General features: G+C 40.5%; 1 protein-coding gene across 3 annotated transcripts in view; it reads left to right on the forward strand.

Annotated features, from left to right (window-relative positions):
- The window catches only part of LOC139122763 (serine-rich adhesin for platelets-like), a 98,565-nt gene that overhangs the window by 47,482 nt on the left and 32,845 nt on the right, over positions 1-18,238 (forward strand). For all 3 annotated transcript variants that reach the window (XM_070688466.1, XM_070688465.1, XM_070688467.1), the window contains exon 2: positions 9,447-9,545. In XM_070688466.1, the coding sequence (XP_070544567.1) occupies positions 9,447-9,545 (99 nt within the window). The remainder of the gene's footprint in view (positions 1-9,446; positions 9,546-18,238) is intronic.

Here is an 18,238-nt window from a genome sequence, read left to right on the forward strand (position 1 = left end):
ACAGAAAGGCTATGCCTATTCAAGCAATAATTTAAGCAAACAACAATTCAAAGTATGGTCATGGATTGAATGCTATAGTGTGAAATTATGGTGTTTTAACATTGACAATACTTTGTCAATTTTTGTGCCTCGTTTCTTTGCATTTTAAACATATCACAGAAAGCAGCCTAGATAAGAGAGGATAGACTGATCCTGATTTGACACAGAAGTGGCAAACACTATTTCATGACCAATCAAGTCTCCATATTCTGAAATGACATTGGGATATCACCATATTTAATCAAGTTCAATCTGAATACGTGATCAACATGGCTGATTCACTGTATAAATTACCCACATTAAATTTCAACAAATGTCATATATCCTGCCTTCACAACGCAAATGAACACTATCCATTCAAAATATAGTACCCACGTGGTAAAGCCAATATAAACTTGAAAAATGCCACAAGTAGCCATACAAATCTGATTTGACTGTACCTAAATATTTAAGTATACTAAAATCACTTTTCTGGAATCAAAATTATTAATTATCACACCAAAGCTTGCTCTTAATTCCAAACAATAGTATCTCTAAAAACTAAAATTCATGTACCTATAAAGTGACTGATGCGGGGTGGAGCTTGGCCTTAACCCTTTCACCCCCAGTTCCCTGTATACAGGTCCAACTTTACCATAGAAAACAATTGATTTGGGACAAACCATGGTGGTGAAAGGGTTAAACTTTAAAGGGAAGTGGCTTATGAAAGAGAGGGAACTTTTGTTGATCAACAAAAAGTGGAATGAGAAATAATATTGTCAAATAGTTAGAGGTTCAAGATTGACTACATCAGTGGAACAATGTAAGATATTGTGGTAATATCCAGCAGTGTTTTTGTTAAGGGCGGTACCGAGGTAAATGTTACCGGGGTTCCCCCGTCATTTTACCAGGGTTAGCCTTGGTATATCAGTGCAGTCATACCAGCAGACAATATAAATTTTACCAGGGTTCCCAATGTTCCCCAATCTTAGCAAAAACACTGTCCAATGTTTATTAACGAAACACACCACATGTACACTGGGCAGCCAGAGTGCCACGGGTTAGCTGAGGAACAATAGATTGGATTTGCTATAAACTTAATGGCGATAAGAATAGCAACAAGAGAGACAATCCTATTTAAGATAATGGTGGGGAAGAGATACACAGAGTTGGGAGGAGCACTTGATAGAAAGTAAGAGGCAGTGTGCGAGTGATGTCATGTGAGCATAATTGTCTATACAAACAATTTGCTTTCTACCTTTAGTGCACCGACAACAAGCCCAAAAATTTGTGACCCTCCCCCTCAGAGGAGCTCAAAAAATTGTGACCCTCCCCCAAACAGAGGCTCAAAAATTTGTGACCCTCCCCCAAATCCCCCGGCCCTCCCCCCCTGCTAATTTACGTCCAGTCCCTAATGTCGACGAAACTTGTCAATTTCGTTAGCCATGAGTCAGCATTATTGGAAGGTGTATATTTGTAATTTTTCAAGCTTTGGTTGTATTGTTGCAATGATATATGGGGGTTCTTTGTTTACGATTGTTATTTATATCTGGAATGTTATTTATATCAAGATTGTGTCGAAGCAGCCAAGTTTTTATGCAAATTGAACGAGACGAGGTCAGTTCACTGCCTTGAAACCAAGCACGTAATGCGTTGTTGGTGCGATGGCAGAGTTTTTGTTCAAATGATATCAAGATATATTCTTTTTAATTTACAGCTGAATCGTTTCAGAAATGTAAAAATCATTAAATAAAATATTTTTACCGTTATAGTTGAAGTGACCGATCTGCTGAAGTTATCGCTTCCATTTAAAGGGGCAATTTTCAATCCCTGGTTCTCGCATTAGTGAGTTCTCCTCCCAGTCAAACACTGGTATTTGTTTAATTTGCCCTAACGTTAGTTTCACAATTTATCGCCACTGTTTTAAAGTCTGTACGCTTGTGATGGTCGAATTTCTGTTGCTGTTTGGACTTGAGCGGTTGTACAACAGACAAATAGGGACTGACGGAGGGCACAGCACCGTTGTCTGTTTCATAGTTTGGGTTGTGAATGGCGGCGTGCAGAGGTCATCTGTCTATAACGATCAGTAGTTAGACGCACACCTCTGTTGGTATCGCTGCTTGCAGCTGACAGGGTCACGGCTTGATCAGGCCTAGAGTATTTGTGTCGCAGGATAAGCCAAAAGTCAATCCGTCAGCTCGTTCACACAACCTGTGCAAGCAATTCGTATCTTGATATTGATATTTTAATTCCGAAATGTTTGACAAGCGAGTTTCAAGACAAACAATGCCGCCAAGGCTGTCGGGAGGATTTTATCAACATGCCAACATGCACACAGCGTTCGCCATTCCTCCTTTGCAAAACTCTATGTACGCTCCGTTTGTTGTTTTCAATAACAGTCAAGTTATCCCCGAACTAATCACGCTGACTGGCCTCATAATCAAGAAACCACTTTTCTCGAATGCCTTCAGATATGTTTGGACATCGTTGAAATATTTATCTAAGTTCAAAAATAAACTTCTATCATCGTTATCACTGGGCACTGTTCGATGATGGAGAAAGCAGGTATGTCTGAATAGATCATGTCAACGATGATGTCATCTATCTTTGAGCAAACGTGATTCCAATTAACTCTTTTCATAGATACTGGTTTATCGAATCCCTAGAAATCATAGAGTAGGTTAAATTGGCTAATATAGCAATCTCAGTGAATATCTGAAATTTCAAAGAATGCCATGAAGGCGTACAAATTACTACCAATTGTCGCGCAATCAGGGAAACAGAGCCTAGCTCGTCGCCATGGCGTCTGCACATTTTGATTACCCAGCATGCTCTGTGATCTGGAATAAAGTATAAAGGATGCAATATACTTAATTGCTGCGTTGGTAGTCTGTTCATGAAATTAATCTACACAACGGTCGACCTGTGGCTATTGCGTCAGATCGTGGTCTGTGTATGTGAGCAAAATGGCTTTTGGAGTCCAGTCTATATTTGTCGCACAATCAGGCAAATGAAGCTTAGCGACATATGTTCGTAGCTTTATTTCCAAAAAATCCGCAATCATGCCACGCAGACGTCTTTCACTCTTACTGTTGTTATCAATCTCAGAAATCAAAACACCGTGACAATGACACCCAAGGTAGTTCTCAAGGTATCGGTCGTAACCATTGGCCTCCAGACATGTAGGTCACCGCATTACGTGGACGCTAACGATTGCTGAATTAACCATTGGCTTGACATAATTTGAAGAAGGCTCGATGTCTGTCACACTGGACGAGCAGAACATGTTGACGAGAAAGTTCGAACGTAGCTGCACTTCGCTTCTTTCACTTTCAGTTATTTTCGAAGCGGGCAATTTGACCGGCTTTGCCCAGAAGCCGTCTGACGATATTTCTTACTCTTCTGTAGGGCAATCTATGCGACTGCTACGGTATAATTTTATGGTAATAAATGCTTGTCCCTATGTCAACGTCGTATTCAAAGACTCCGCTCGACTATTTATCCCCGGGAAGCCTTGTAAACCACGTGAGGTTGTCATGACAACAATAGTGAACTTCAAAAGAAGTACGTCAATGCTAAGTGGTTTCATTTTTGTCGCTATTTTTATAGTTTTGGTGCAAGAGTTGCCTAAGTATCATTTTATCGACAGGGGAATGTTCAACGTACTTTTAAAGTATTTTCAGGTATAAAAGCATTTTATTCTGCTTGTTTTATTTGTTTACACCCTAAAATATGGACGCCAAGGTTAAATCATATGGAATCAATTAGCATTAATAGTGTCATAAAGCTAATTAATTCATTAATTAGTTAATTACTTAATGAAATCATACTTTTTATTTCGACAACGACGGCTATGACGATGATGATGGCGGTGGTGGTGATGCGTCGTCTAGGAAAATTACTTCGGAAATGGAAAGGGTTGAACGGTTGCAAGTGAGAAAGGCATGGATAAAACTGCCAAATAGGTTTCATCTTGACTCTCTCTTCTGCTCCACCAAGACGTTATCGAAATCTTGGACGTGTCAATTCACTGAGGAATGTTCCGTCGAGAATGTTCAAGGAGATGTGTACGAACACCGCAGGCATAAAGTTATGCAACACACGATGTGGTTCAGTCACATGAGGGCGCGCTGTGACTGAAGAGGCACAACTCGCAGCAGCGGCAGCACAGTCATCATCCATTCTCATTCATTCATTCATTCATTCATTCATTCATTCATTCAATTTTGTTTAAAACTCAAACGAGATGCTCAAAACCTGAAGTTTATCATTACTTCGCCTTTTACACGACAACAAGACAAACAAACGAATAAATTTTTGCTAACTTTGTGACGTATTCATCGGTTAGAAGTACCTATGTGATTGATTTGTCGGCCATCCAGTGGATAAATGTCTCCGTATCTATCCGTGCCACCTCTACCCACATCTCTACCATTTCGTTGGCGCGAACACGTGAGAGTGAGTAACCTTTCCCGTCAGCCCGAGCGCACGTGTGCGCCCATGTCTTTTTATATCTGTCGTCTGCACATGCGACGTAACGGCGGCGAAACATTTGTATTCATTCTATTTGAAGAAGAAGACCCGTTGGAGCAGACCTATCCAAGTTCTCTTATTTAGCAACTGAAGATTCTATCATCAATCACTTCCATGTTTTATGACGACCCCTGATCGCGATGGGCCAAAGGTGAGCTAATTGAAACGGTGCGATCATATCTTTTGCATGCCTGACTGCACAAACAACCATTGATATTGGCCAGGCTAATTGATTTCGTTTCAAAATATTGACAGAATAAAGGGATTTGGCGGATACACACAAGACATTCAGAATCCTAACTTTATACACTGGGACAGCTATTTCTGAAATAATTAAAGATTTCCAAATACGTTGTCTTTTAAGTGTATTTTAAAATGTCGCGTGGCTATTCTATACAGTTAATGTCAACTTCTCATCGGGGGTGGAGGGGCAGACTATATTCAATGAAATTTAATTGCAAGGGTGTCACATTCAGACGGACCGTCTATCAATACTGTAGAACCTTTTTCTCCCATCACAATGCAAATTTAAATTTTCTATGATCTATACATGGTAGCTCAAATGACAAAAGGTTTCGGGACAGGAAATAACCAAAGAATGCCAAATATTTGACAAGACCTCCGGGATAGCTGTATCCCGATTCACTGAAACATTCTGTAAACATTGGAGAGTGTCAATATCGTCCCAAGTCGACAGTTGGAGAGAACAGTCGATTTGTCCCTTTTCGTAATGAGCAGCGCCCGTTTTTTTCCCTTGATGCTCTTTGTGTTAAAAAAAATCGCGATAACAATGAATAAATAACGTTGTCAGCGATGAAAGTGACAAGTGAAGCTGGTTGAATTACAGAACAGGAAACGACTAGCGCAAGTTTGTAAAATATGACAGTGTCAGAAACATAGCCTAACGTCGCAAATCAACGTGCGTTATTTCGACATAATATATTACACCCCACTGGCAAATTTATTTATCGTCTCGGTTTCAAGATGTCAAAGTTCTTGTACAATTATTGATATGTATTGGATCGTACCCTGAGAGTAGTATTGTAAATAACTAACTACTATCAGCAGCAGCCCAATCGCTGAACTAGGCACAGTGAGACATTTTCCGTTTGGAGTCGTGTCCATGAAACTAGGAAGCGTTTTTGTGTGGCCAGGTCGATGTCAACCCAGTATGCAATATTCTGGTATTTCTCCCACTTAGCGAATATCGCATGTTTTCTACCGGTGCGTTACTTTTTATGTCCCCACTTAGAGTTGGATTGACCGGCCACGCCCATCCTTTGCGTGGTGTTTGATTATGCGACGCGCATTTCTCATACACCTCTGGCGACGGGCTTATACATGTTCTGAGCTCAAACTAGTTCTCGCTGATTAAAATTTGCGTGCCAGCCATAGTAACCTTATCTTATTCAACCTACCAGTGGCTGTATCTTACACGTAGAGATATTTTTGTCAGGGCAAACGGCAAGGAAAGCAAAGAATACCCATTTTTGCTCAACCCTCTAATTGTGTCTGCTTTTTACGACCAAGCAGAGTATTAGAAACCGGCGATATTTGCATGGATGTACTCTGAAATAATTGCGAATTTATGATATCGAAATTTATGAAGGTAGACGTAAACCCACCAACGCCACTATCCTTTCCATCCCAGCCTCGGTTTGAAACAAGGAGGCCATGTCTTTAATATCAGTATACCGACAAATCTGACGTCACTGTAGGAAAGTTATCTCTCTCTCTGTCTCTTTGGTGAGTGAGTATCTGTTTTTCATTCGATTGATGACGATCAGTTCACCGTGTGCGCAAAATGCCTGAGGCGTATTTTGTATGGCCCATAGGGCTAAAAAAAGTGCACCAAACGCCAACTTTTCTTTCTATCACATTCTCAAAGTACACGTTCCGATCCACGTAACAACAGCTGTGTACTTTGCCAGCCTCCCCGCCTCCGCTATTGTAAGAATAAACGCGTCTTCAAGTACGCTGTGCAACAACGCCCACTCTTTTAACAAATCGTTGTAAATTGGCTCCGGTGTTAAAATTTGCAGTAATAATTAACCGCAATAAAATCATGCACCGGTGATAAATTTTGAGGTTAATAGCTTCATCTTTATTGCGTTGACAGATGAACACAATTCTTGACAAGAGTAAACATTCTTTCCTTTTTCCTGAGCAGACCCCTTTTCCCGATCACGTCGACCGACGATTAGCCTTCTGGAAAAAGAGGGCACGTCATCAGAGATTGACTGTACAAAACCATGGTTAGAACTGAGAGGCGACCTGCTAGACGCAGCTACAGGAAAATCTATTATGTCGTAGGTGATGGGGAAATTAAGCCGTTGGGAGAAATATCAAGATATTTATCCTTGAAATTATTAATAGCAAATTTGTTTCGTGTTGATGTCCAATGATTGTTTTTGCTGTACTTAACCATGTCATGCATCATTTAAGGAACAACACATCGATATACGTCGAGATGAATGAGTTTATTTTCGTTGCTCAAGGATAAAACTTGACATTGCCTACTTGTCCATTTCGCTTCATTAGGCGCACAAACGTTATGAGCTATTTATTCAAAAGCGTTCGCTGCGAGATGATTATATGTCCCCCAGGAAAAAAACCATCGACAACATGATGCGGATCGACAAATCGGTTAGGAGACACAACTCTTTCTCCGAGTGTGTAAACTACAAACAAAATCTAGCCTGTAAATATTCATTCGAGATAACTTCATACTACAATACAACGGATGATAACAAGAGAAGCGGTTCCACTCTTGGTACGATGTTTTGCTGAAAGGTTCGGTTTCCATGGCAATGTGAAGAAATATGGCTTATGAAACAGAGAGAAAGGTCATCTTTACAACCTATAGGTTTCTTCACTGTCACAGTCATTCCATTCAGTTAGGTTTATATATATATTATGTTTATATATATATATATATTATGTTTATATATATATATATATATATATATATATATATATATATATATACACAAAATGTATACAATGTGCCCTCCCATATATATATATATATATATATATATATATATATATATATATATATATATATATATATATATATATATATATATATATAACATATACAGATGTCATCTTGGGAAATTATAGTGTTCGATGCCAAAAACAGAACGTTGTAACCAAAAAGCAAAGTACACTGTTATATATTTGTTACTTAAGTTTCATGCATCTTGCAATCTTCGGACAGATATATATATATATATATATATATATATATATATATATATATATTATATATATATATATATATATTATATAATAAATATATATATAATAAATATATATATAATAAATATATATACAAATAGTGTGTGTATGTATTTATAAAATCCAATACATTCTCGTTGTGTTTAGAATCATGTGTTTCGATTGTCTCATAGAAGAGATGGTGTATTTTTTCTCTGTGTCCTGTGATTAATGCAAAAAAAAGGTGAAATGTTTTCGAGGGGCCGATAGACAGATATGTCGGAGCTCGTCAATTCGGCTGTGAAGATTGCTCCGGTTGCGGGATAATTTTAACGTTTTACAATTGCCCAGCACTTGCAATTGAAGTTCAATGTTTGTGAATACGGTTTACCCCCGTACTTTGTGGCGGACGCACAGGAACGATAAACATGAGCGGAGTGCAGTTCTGTACTTGCAACAATTCAGTTTCTAACGCAGGAATCCATTGCCCTGCACTGTCTTACATGTACGGCGTGCGTACGTTACTACGCACTCTTGAAGCAGATATTAGTAAATTTTCTCTCTCAGCATCAGAAACGTGATGCTGTCTGTCTCTTTACTCAAATTTGAATCTGCCACGTCTGAAAGCGAGTCATTTCTCGAAGAATTGAACTGACACCGTTTATGTCAGCGTCGTGTAAAAACTCTGTAACAATGCATCACACGTCTTTACTGCAGGGTTTAATAAAGGAGAAAATCTCGGGTCTGTGCGAGCTAAATATCCAACGGCGGTGTTGGATGAGTACAAGCTAAGATTTCTGTGTTCCACTGCAACCTCTAATGAGACTATCACGCAGTGAAATAAGTGCGTTTTCCACCATCAATTTACGACACGCTTTTCCACACAAAAATGCCGGGCGAATTTCCCTGCCAGCAAATTGTTTGAAAGGAATGGAAAAATGTATACACAGGATATTACAAATTATGGTTGCATTGTGCATTTGCCGTAGCGTATTATACAGCGGAATTGGCGAATTTATAGAATGCAACGTAATATCAGTAATCATAAGGATTGCCCGCCTCGTAAGACACTACTGTAGTCTGCCCCTGATTGGCTGTTCGAACGAATAATGATGTTCACAGTTCGGCTTTCAATATACAGGGTCTGGCTTTCTGTATGATTAGGATCATTAGAGATATTGCACTTCAGTAGCCCTTGTCTTGACAAATGTACTTCATTTTTTTTTTCATCGAACTGTTTTATTTTAATAGTGCACTTTCGTTCGTTGCGCAGACGATATTCTGTCGTTGAAAAGGCGCCAAAACCAGAAACGTTGTCGTACATTTCTGGTGATAGGACCACCTCTGATTTTGGTAGCGACAGCTTAGCTTGGGTAAACATTCAACGTCACTCTACGAATTTATACAGAATGCTGAGAAATTTGGGAAGCGACTTGTCCATGAGGATTTCTGTATCTCATGTAAATACGGTACAAGGAAGAAATCTCGTCATTTATCGCATGTGTCTTAGGTAGCCGTTAGAGGGCCTGGATCCCTAGCGCCCCTAACTCCACAAGCACATTTCGTCAACGCTTCCCAGTAGTGCGAGAGTGCTTTTAAAGTTTGCTTACGTAGAAGAAACCTGCCGCTTATGTAACTCAAACATTTGTTTTTTTACTGGTCTATTTTTCTAGGGACAGCTGTCCATCCTTCATGCTGCCGTTGAGACGGGGAGTGTGGAAATCGTGCAACTGTTACTAGAAAGAGGTTTCATCCCTACTGTCAAAGATAAGGTAAGTGTGTACCTAAATACCTCTATCTCCGTAGCGACTTGAAGAGGGAGGACTGGTATTCCAAGCTGTCGCGAATTTCTAAAAGTGTTCTCTCAATCGAGAGGTTAGAATTGTGACACCCGTCCCGACAATGCAGCTAACTGTACAGCGGTTTTTGTTCTGCGCACACCCGCTTCTGTGCGACAACAATGTACAAAGGAGGATTAACGCTCGCTTGCTTCAAAGATCGGGGAGCAACACGAGCCACAAGGATCTGACTTTGAAGCTGAGAGTCCCTGTTTTTCGGCGGACAGCATGTACTGCGTATTTCGTATGTGATCAATGCCGTCGCTATCCCTTACACGCCGCCGGCACCTTGGAACAAACGTCGGAAAATTGGTACTATCCATACGTTCTGCAAACCGATGTCGTTCACAGTGTGACTGCTTCGGCAGAAAGAGTATAATTTTCAGAATGGGCAATGTGTACTCAAGCACTCGGTTTGCTCGGACGGGTACATAGCTCTAATGTGCGTGGCAAAAGGGCTTCGTATCTCATTAGTTGAAAATGTTTCGCGATAATGGAGGTGGCTACCAATACAAACAACATCTATTCTTTTGAGAATATCGCATTTTACAGAGGTGAAAGGCACAATAATTTTTCGTGAGAAAGGTTTTTTGTGCAGGGCGGAAAAACATGAGTATCGCAGAGAAGCTTGTGGTTAGGTACATGGCGGACAGCTCTTGAGATGTAGAAAAAACAACTCACAGTTGGTGTGTGACGTGTATCTAATCACAAGCGACTGTGATGTTTCTGGACGTTGAGAGCAAGAATTCTCACAGTTGTGTTGGATATTTTAAGTGAACTGGAAATCAAAACGCCAACCCATGATTTTGCCACAGGCAGAAATCGATCCGCCACACATGTGCGCATGTTTAAACAGTCGCATGTGTGGAGTCAATCGTTGCAAGGCCGCCAACACCTATCGTGTTCCTAATTCGCTCGGCAACTCTCTGTCGCTCTCAGCTAAGCGTAAGTGGCGATGAGGGGCCGTTGACCTCCTGTTTCAGACGACACAAACAAGACATCGTGGAAAATGTGCGGTTATTACCGAGGGCGTGCAATCCTTTTGAGAGTTATTCAAGGGTGATACGAAACTGCAGCTCGCAGCTGGTGCCTGGCAAAGACTGTTGTCAACCGTTCTCGATTTGAATTGCTTACTAATATTTTTGCATTTTTAGCACGCACTTTGCGTCCGTGGGAAATTAGTCAGTCATGTTTGTGATAAGTAAAGTCCTTGGTCCGTTTTTGCCTGCTTGTCGAACGCGACAGGGCAGTGGCCAAAACTTTTACTTGTTTTATTATTCTTTTGCGACAAGCATTAAACTGTTTATGTGCCAGTATGTCACCATAATGCATTAAATCGTTTATCATCTCTGACGTACAGTGACGTCCTGCAAGGATCATTGCCGGATATTTTTAAAATGCCGTCGGGAAAAGCGCAAGAGTCAAACCTCTTCTTCAGACAAAGAACAAAGCTATCGCATGCATTATCCGTAGTAAAAGCCACTCTGCAAAACAAAGTTGGCTTAGGGCATCTAAAACGGTGGGCCGAGACGGTTGTTATACTGCGCTTTTGAACCACACAATTGAATTCCCGTGTGATGCAACGCCGCTGCCATCTTTGACAAAGCAGTTTATACTGCAGTAGCTTTTGACTTTGATGCCCCGTGCGAGAAATTCCCGACATGCCGATTGCAGCATGGATGGTCTGGTCTGGTCGCAGTGTTTGTGGATGTGTTACATATATTGCAGAGTGTAATTCAATTTTCAGGTATAATATGCCCAAGCATGTAATCAAAACAATCTATCTATCTGTATGGCTTAGGTATCCAATTTACAGGCATTGGCTCATCACATTTCAGCCAGCCCTAAATCACACTTCAGCCAGCCCTAAAGAACAACAACATCTAGTTTAATAATGTAAACAGAATAAACTGCTCATTTGGAAGAAAGATGAGTGCAAGCGAAATAAAGCTGAGAAGGAAAGCCTTCGCAGTCGAAAGACTATTAGCTTGAAAGGGACAGAGTTGTTCTCTTGAGGACGTTTTAAATTTTAAAAATGTATGAAATGCTTTCTCAAGCTACACAGTGAAGTCAAATAGTATTTGCATTGTGTTTGAAGTCGCAATTTGCTCATGTGCCCTTTGCCATTTGCTAAATTTTTAGTTTGCCAGGGTAACCATTTTTTCATGCGCAGTTTGATTATGCCGTGCATTCACTCATTTGCAGTTTTAAAAAAAATTTGCTGACTAGAGGTATCACTTTTCCTGAGTTAACCATTTGCAGTTTGCTAGGGTAACCTCACTTTCAGTTTGCTAGGGTAACCATTTGCTCACTTCCAGTTTGCTAGGGTAACCATTTGCTCACTTCCAGTTTGCTAGGGTAACCATTTGCTCACTTCCAGTTTGCTAGGGTAACCATTTGCTCACTTCCAGTTTGCTAGGGTAACCATTTGCTCACTTCCAGTTTGCTAGGGTAACCATTTGCTCACTTCCAGTTTGCTAGGGTAACCATTTGCTCACTTCAAGTTTGCTAAAAGGTAACCATTTGCTCACTTCCAGCTTGCTAGCCATTTGCTCACTTTCAGTTTGCTGAGATAACCAGTTGCTCATTTGTAGTTTGCTAGGGTAACCTCACTTTCAGTTTGCTAGGGTAACCATTTGCTCACTTCCACAAGTTTGCTGAGGTAGCCATTTGCCCATTAGCAGTTTGCTCGGGTGACCATTTGCTTGAATTGCTTTCATAGCTGGTAGATACCAGAAGTTACTCACCGTTTACTGTATCATGTCCATCCGAAAGCGAGACTTAAAGTATTTGCTCTGTTTATCATTCTTTCCTCATGTTTCAAGATACCAAAAAATCTCACAGAGAGAGAGAGAGAGAGAGAGAGAGAGAGAGAGAGAGAGAGAGAGCGCTACCATAAGCTTATCACTGATATCAACGGTGTGTTAAATTAAAGGACGCAGGCAGCAATTGTGACTTTTAGTATTATACATTTTTAATTTTTTTCTATGAAACACGCAAGTCTCCTTTCCTTTTGTCCCTAAAGTATGTTGAAAAACCAAAGTATTGGCATTGCCAATACAACGCTTGCGCATTGTGTTTGATTGAGTGACGGTTGTATCGTGTACAATATAGAGTGTTATTGTTGACAAACAAATTTTAGTTCGCACTAGTGTTCACTTGTCAACAACATAATTGAACAAGATCCACGTTCTGTGTTGACTAATAGAACCAGGCAGTTCGACACGACCTTGACAGTTGGACTTGAAACTGTATATTAATATATAAACAGAACAAAAATAATGACAAACGCACCACGGTTGACTGAGCGTTCAACTCGCGTGAAGGTGATTTCCTTGTAAGGTGGAAATGCAGTCTGGCGGGCTGCAACGCGGACCAGCAAAAGCTGCAGGGTCTAGGTGAAGGGTAGAAAGCATGCTGTGAAATAAAACTGGCATTATATATCCGTGTTCGGCGACAAACGGGGCCGTGTTGCGCACGCACACACGCCTTAACAGTGTAAAAGGCCTCATCAAGTCAGGCTTAATGAAACAATGGCTGCACTGTGAAGGATCAAAGATCAAACAGTTTTAGTCCAATGAGGTTATTAACGAACTTACCAAATTAAGCTTTGTTCAAAGTTACAAAACACAAGCATACAATGAAATTAAGCAGGTTCGAGATGACGAAAAAGGCGCAGGTTAAACTGCGAGCTCAAAATTTTCAACGTTTTAATTAGTAGTTTATATTATTATATATATTTATATCATTTTATTTTATATTATTAGATTATGTATGTATTTATGTGTCTAAGCACGCACGCACACACAGACACAAGAATAAAGGTGAATGTCATATATATATATATATATATATATATATATATATATATATATATATATGTGTGTGTGTGTGTGTGTGTGTGTGTGTGTGTGTGTGTTTGTTTGTGTATAATGTTATATGTAAGCGTATGTATGTATGTATGTATGTATGTATGTATGTATGTATGTATGTATGTATGTATGTATGTATGTATGTATGTATCATTTGATGAGTGATCTCCATTATTTTTCGCATCGCCATACCATACAGTTGGGAAGAATTTGCTCGATAAGCTCAGGTGGACTTGTTAAGCTAAAACGCAATATTTGATCCCCGTTACCAAGGTGACAAATATTGGTCACCTGTTCACCTAAGCGTTTAAATCAGGTAATGAAAGAGTTTCGGTGAAGTGGAGCGGCACATGACATGTCGACTTGTCGACATTGATTTTTGCTATTTTTACTTTCTCCCCGTCCACCCAAAATAGCGAAAAACAGCCGCGACCGTACACGCAGTTCTATTGAACTCAACCGAGGTCGTTTCATCGGCGCCGCGAATGTAATGAAATGGACAACTTGCAACGGATTACATTTAGCTCCCGAATCGTCATAGGCATGGCATTTTGAGAATAGACAGCTATTGTCATCCGCGATGCAATCAGTTCTATAAGCACTTCTAAGGGTTTATTATCTCTATGGTTGATTAATATATAATTTGTCAGATATTCTGTCTGTCGTTACTGCAATATCCGCCACAGCACCATCATTTGGTTGTTAACAAAGTAGCCTTTCCGTGAAAACCAAACATCTTCAACTTTTTTGAAGGGTGAGTTTCCCCCGCATCAATATTAATCTCAATATTAATCTAGAATAATACGGAAGACTATTTGATGAGTAAAGTCCATTTCACGGAACTGAATTTGTTCAAGGATTATTACCCCGCGAAGAAAACACAAACGGATGGACACTTAAGAGTGCTCAAGGTTCCCATGGGGCATTGCGTAACAAAGGCCCGGATGAATAACTCCAAATCGCTTTTTGAAATGGTCCAGGGTTGTTTGGAGAGAAAAAAGTTGTTTTCCACAACGATGGTGACACAGAAAGATACCGCCCCTTTGCCGTTGCTTTCTAACAAGTTGCTAGGTAACGCGTTGATATTGATGAAAACTTTGGATCCTCGACAGATCACAAAGAGATATCATCAAGGGGACGATTGTTCGTGATAATGGCGGAGTCAGCACATGTCTATTTACAAACGTTTACTCCATGGTAACCAATTTCATGTGATGTTTTGAAACCTGTTCGGTTTTTTCTTTTGCAAACTGATCTTCCCAAAGTTTTAGATTAAAACTATCGTGGTTAAAATATGAAGTCAAACTTGGTGCGGGTATCGTCAAAGATAAAAGAAATGAAACGTGGAATTTACAAGGATGCTGTCAATATGCATCTACGATCACCGTTTTCCGAGGGTTACTCAGTCGTGCCAATAGGTTGCACATCGAACAGTGTTGAGATCAAAAAAGAGGAACAGCCTTTTCTTTCTCCTTTTAGCCTCATGTTTAAACTTAAATTATTCATTGAAACGCCCAAGGTTTTTCTGCCCAAATAGACACACCGTGAAATTAACAATACTAATGTTTCACATTTCAAGTAGTAGGACCCCCCTCAGAGTACCTTAAATTTCCCCTCTGCAGATAATCTCATTAGCTGGATAAGCTTATAATTCGGATACTCATTGAACTTGATAAGTAATGGGCAGAATGTTGAACTGGTCCGGTATTGAGCGTGTATTCGTACCATGATAACGACTGGGCATTGTGTTTGTAAGCGCATTAACTCCATTTCATTTTCGTCCTATGCTTGACATAACGTTCCACATTTATGACCTTCGTGGGCAGGTCTAGCGCTAAATTAATGTCATCAACATAGACCTAAAGAGACAGATTACCTAAATTGTGTTGTTTTTCTATAAAATATTTACCCAGCAATGTTTTAAACACAGCTAATGTCGGACAATCATACTTCTTAAACGTCAAAACTCATGCACTTCGAAGACGGAGGTCAACCTATAATGTATATTTCATCCCTCGTTAATCTCTCAGCTTATGCGCTAGATATCGTCAAGGTTACTTGAAGGGAAGGGTCAAGGGTCAAACAACTGCCCACTGTGCAATCAAAATATTTGAATCACTACGTGCACACCAGAGGTATCGTTGTAAAACAGTATGCTCCTACGACCGATCGACATATATCGTCATTCAATAAACGCCCGAGACATAAAACGCAGTGTAGGTCGCATTTGTAATTTCCCCGTTTAATAAAAATCAAGCGACGTGCACAGACTGGGAACAGCGTACGTGGGTGATATCTTCGTCTCAGTGCCTCATCGTAGGCGACCATCAAGAATGTACGGCTGGTTTCCTTTTGCTGGGAGCAGGGAGGGAAAAAGTTGATATCGGCAAAGTGGCTCTTGTCGGCATGCCACAGGCGAGTTGAATGTTCAGTGTATAGTTACGCTGCGTGTATCACATTCACAACTTGCTAGCGCCTGTGGGCTGCGGCCAACTCCCTTGGAAAGTTTCTCTGATCGTAACAACCACATGTTTGGGCGTGGACGGCAGCTACGCTGAAGTAAGAGGGTTCTCTATGAAGCTAATTGGAAATTAATTATCATACGCCACCCTGAAGTGATTTACGATACAGCACGTCTGGCCCTCCATGCGTGACCGCATCAGTGGTTTACCAAAATGGAGCGATCTGTTTTTCCCCTAGTGGCTAACATTCTAAATTCCCAATATAATACATCGGTGTTCTCAAACCGACCGTACTTTTGCTCAATGGGATGTTTAGGGTGTGCAGTGGTATGGTTCTGTAAACTACACACCTAAACAAAGAAGGGTGGACAATTGACATTTCTAACTGTGTTTGGACACTGTACCCTTCCTTTGTGAACGGGCCTCGGTTTTTATCCACCGCGTGATAAAACAGTCCAGCAGAGTGCGGCTATATTCTTAGTAGGTTTACCCGCCATCCCCCATACATCACTAATGCGTAACATCCTCGACACTCGACCATTGCATGCCCAAAACAATCTGGTAGTATTTTTTTTCTGTATTATCTCGATGTTTCTTCTATCCATACGGACCTGTTGGTGAACAACGAAGTAACTCATACAATCAACAAAACGTAACAAAACTTGTCAATTTATCCAAAACATTTCGAGATTCCCATGCCCCTACCCTAGTTTTGAAAATTTGACAAATTTTCATACCGAGATTCCCTTGCGGGAGCTACTCGCTACAATTTCCAAATTAGCATTAAATTTGAATACAAGACTACATAACACTGCAAAATAATTCGAGCCGAATAGTTCTTCCTGGCCAAAGTATTGAGCTGCGTACATCTGTAAGGATTATCTACCGGACGGGTTTTGTATCAATACTGACGTAAATACATTTTCAGACCCTTTGCATACGCGAGAGACATTGAGTATGTTACTTCAACGCACTCTTCATAGCACAGAGATACGTCGACCGATTCATCAAAGTGTCCATAATTGTCTCCTTGTCCCAGCTTACAAAAAGCATACGAGTTGTGGTTTCAAATGATAATTCAAAATGTAAAGACAAATAACAGACAGAGAAATCAAGACGGATTGGTTTGGTGACAGCTAAGGCGCTATATAAGGGCGTACTTTGGTATGGCTTCTCATAAGTGTATTTGTGGATGCATGCTGAGCAACATGAAGCGAGAAAATTTAACAAGTAGCTATTATTGATGGCTTTGCTGTAATCCTGTAAGTCATCCACAGTGTACTGTTCGCATCCAATATCTCTGCCACGCTTGGTTTCACGCAGCCTTCTTGAAAATAACTTCACGACTAACCTAAGTACGACGCCGATCCACCACTCCAAATACTGATTTCTTCTTTTTCTTTAATGTGACGTTGTAAGTACAACTGGATAGTCACTGAAGCGATTGCTTCCCCGTGCCGGTCCCGTTCTCGCGAAGCTTAGCGCAAATTCAATCAATGATATGCTGTACAGTGATAGGATGAGCGGATTAGTGCGTGTCACCGTTGCCGTAAAGAGGCTGCGGCATGAGTTTACGACATTATCGTTCTCCTGTGTCACCCTGAAAGTGACGGCGAGCGCTGACGCTGCACAAATAGAACACAAACCAGAGTTACATAAGACGAGCGCCCCTGGCCAGCAATTTTTCAGTCCTCTGCGAGATAACTTGGAATACTCCCCAGAGATTTTCTCTGCTACAACTCCTCGGAGCTATGTGTACATGGGATTTGTGATATAGAGAGCAACGGTGGAGATTTACGACCCTTTCGGATCCTGACCAACGGAAGAAGCGAACAGCACTGATGCTAGAACAGGCAAGATCGGTGGTAAGGAAATAAAACTTCATCCGGTATACGTAACTTCTGTACCACCGAATAAATTTAAATGTCTTCACTCCTGCGGCGGTACTTAGAGCAGCACTCTTTGGAAAGTGGTGCGCTGTGATATAGATTCTTGAAAAGGTTCGTAGTACGTGTAACAGTTTCCGTCATAGTTTTGACTAAATGACGCAGGGATGTTAATTACTACTTAATATGGTAGGTATTATAGAGAATCGTATTGAAAGTCTGTGTACATTTCTTCTCTCGTTAATTGTGCAGTGTTACCGTGAAGAGAAACGAATAATTATTGTTTGCGTGTCCATTTCCGTACCTATCCCGAAGTTTCGTCAATGACCAGCGCTCAAGTTGCCCGTTCCATGACAAGATTGATATTACTAACGATAGTCATCAAAAGAAAACAGTTTTATGTTCAA

This window comes from Ptychodera flava, chromosome 22 (genome assembly GCF_041260155.1).
Source record: "Ptychodera flava strain L36383 chromosome 22, AS_Pfla_20210202, whole genome shotgun sequence".
In the NCBI taxonomy this organism is placed as follows: Eukaryota; Metazoa; Hemichordata; class Enteropneusta; family Ptychoderidae; genus Ptychodera; species Ptychodera flava.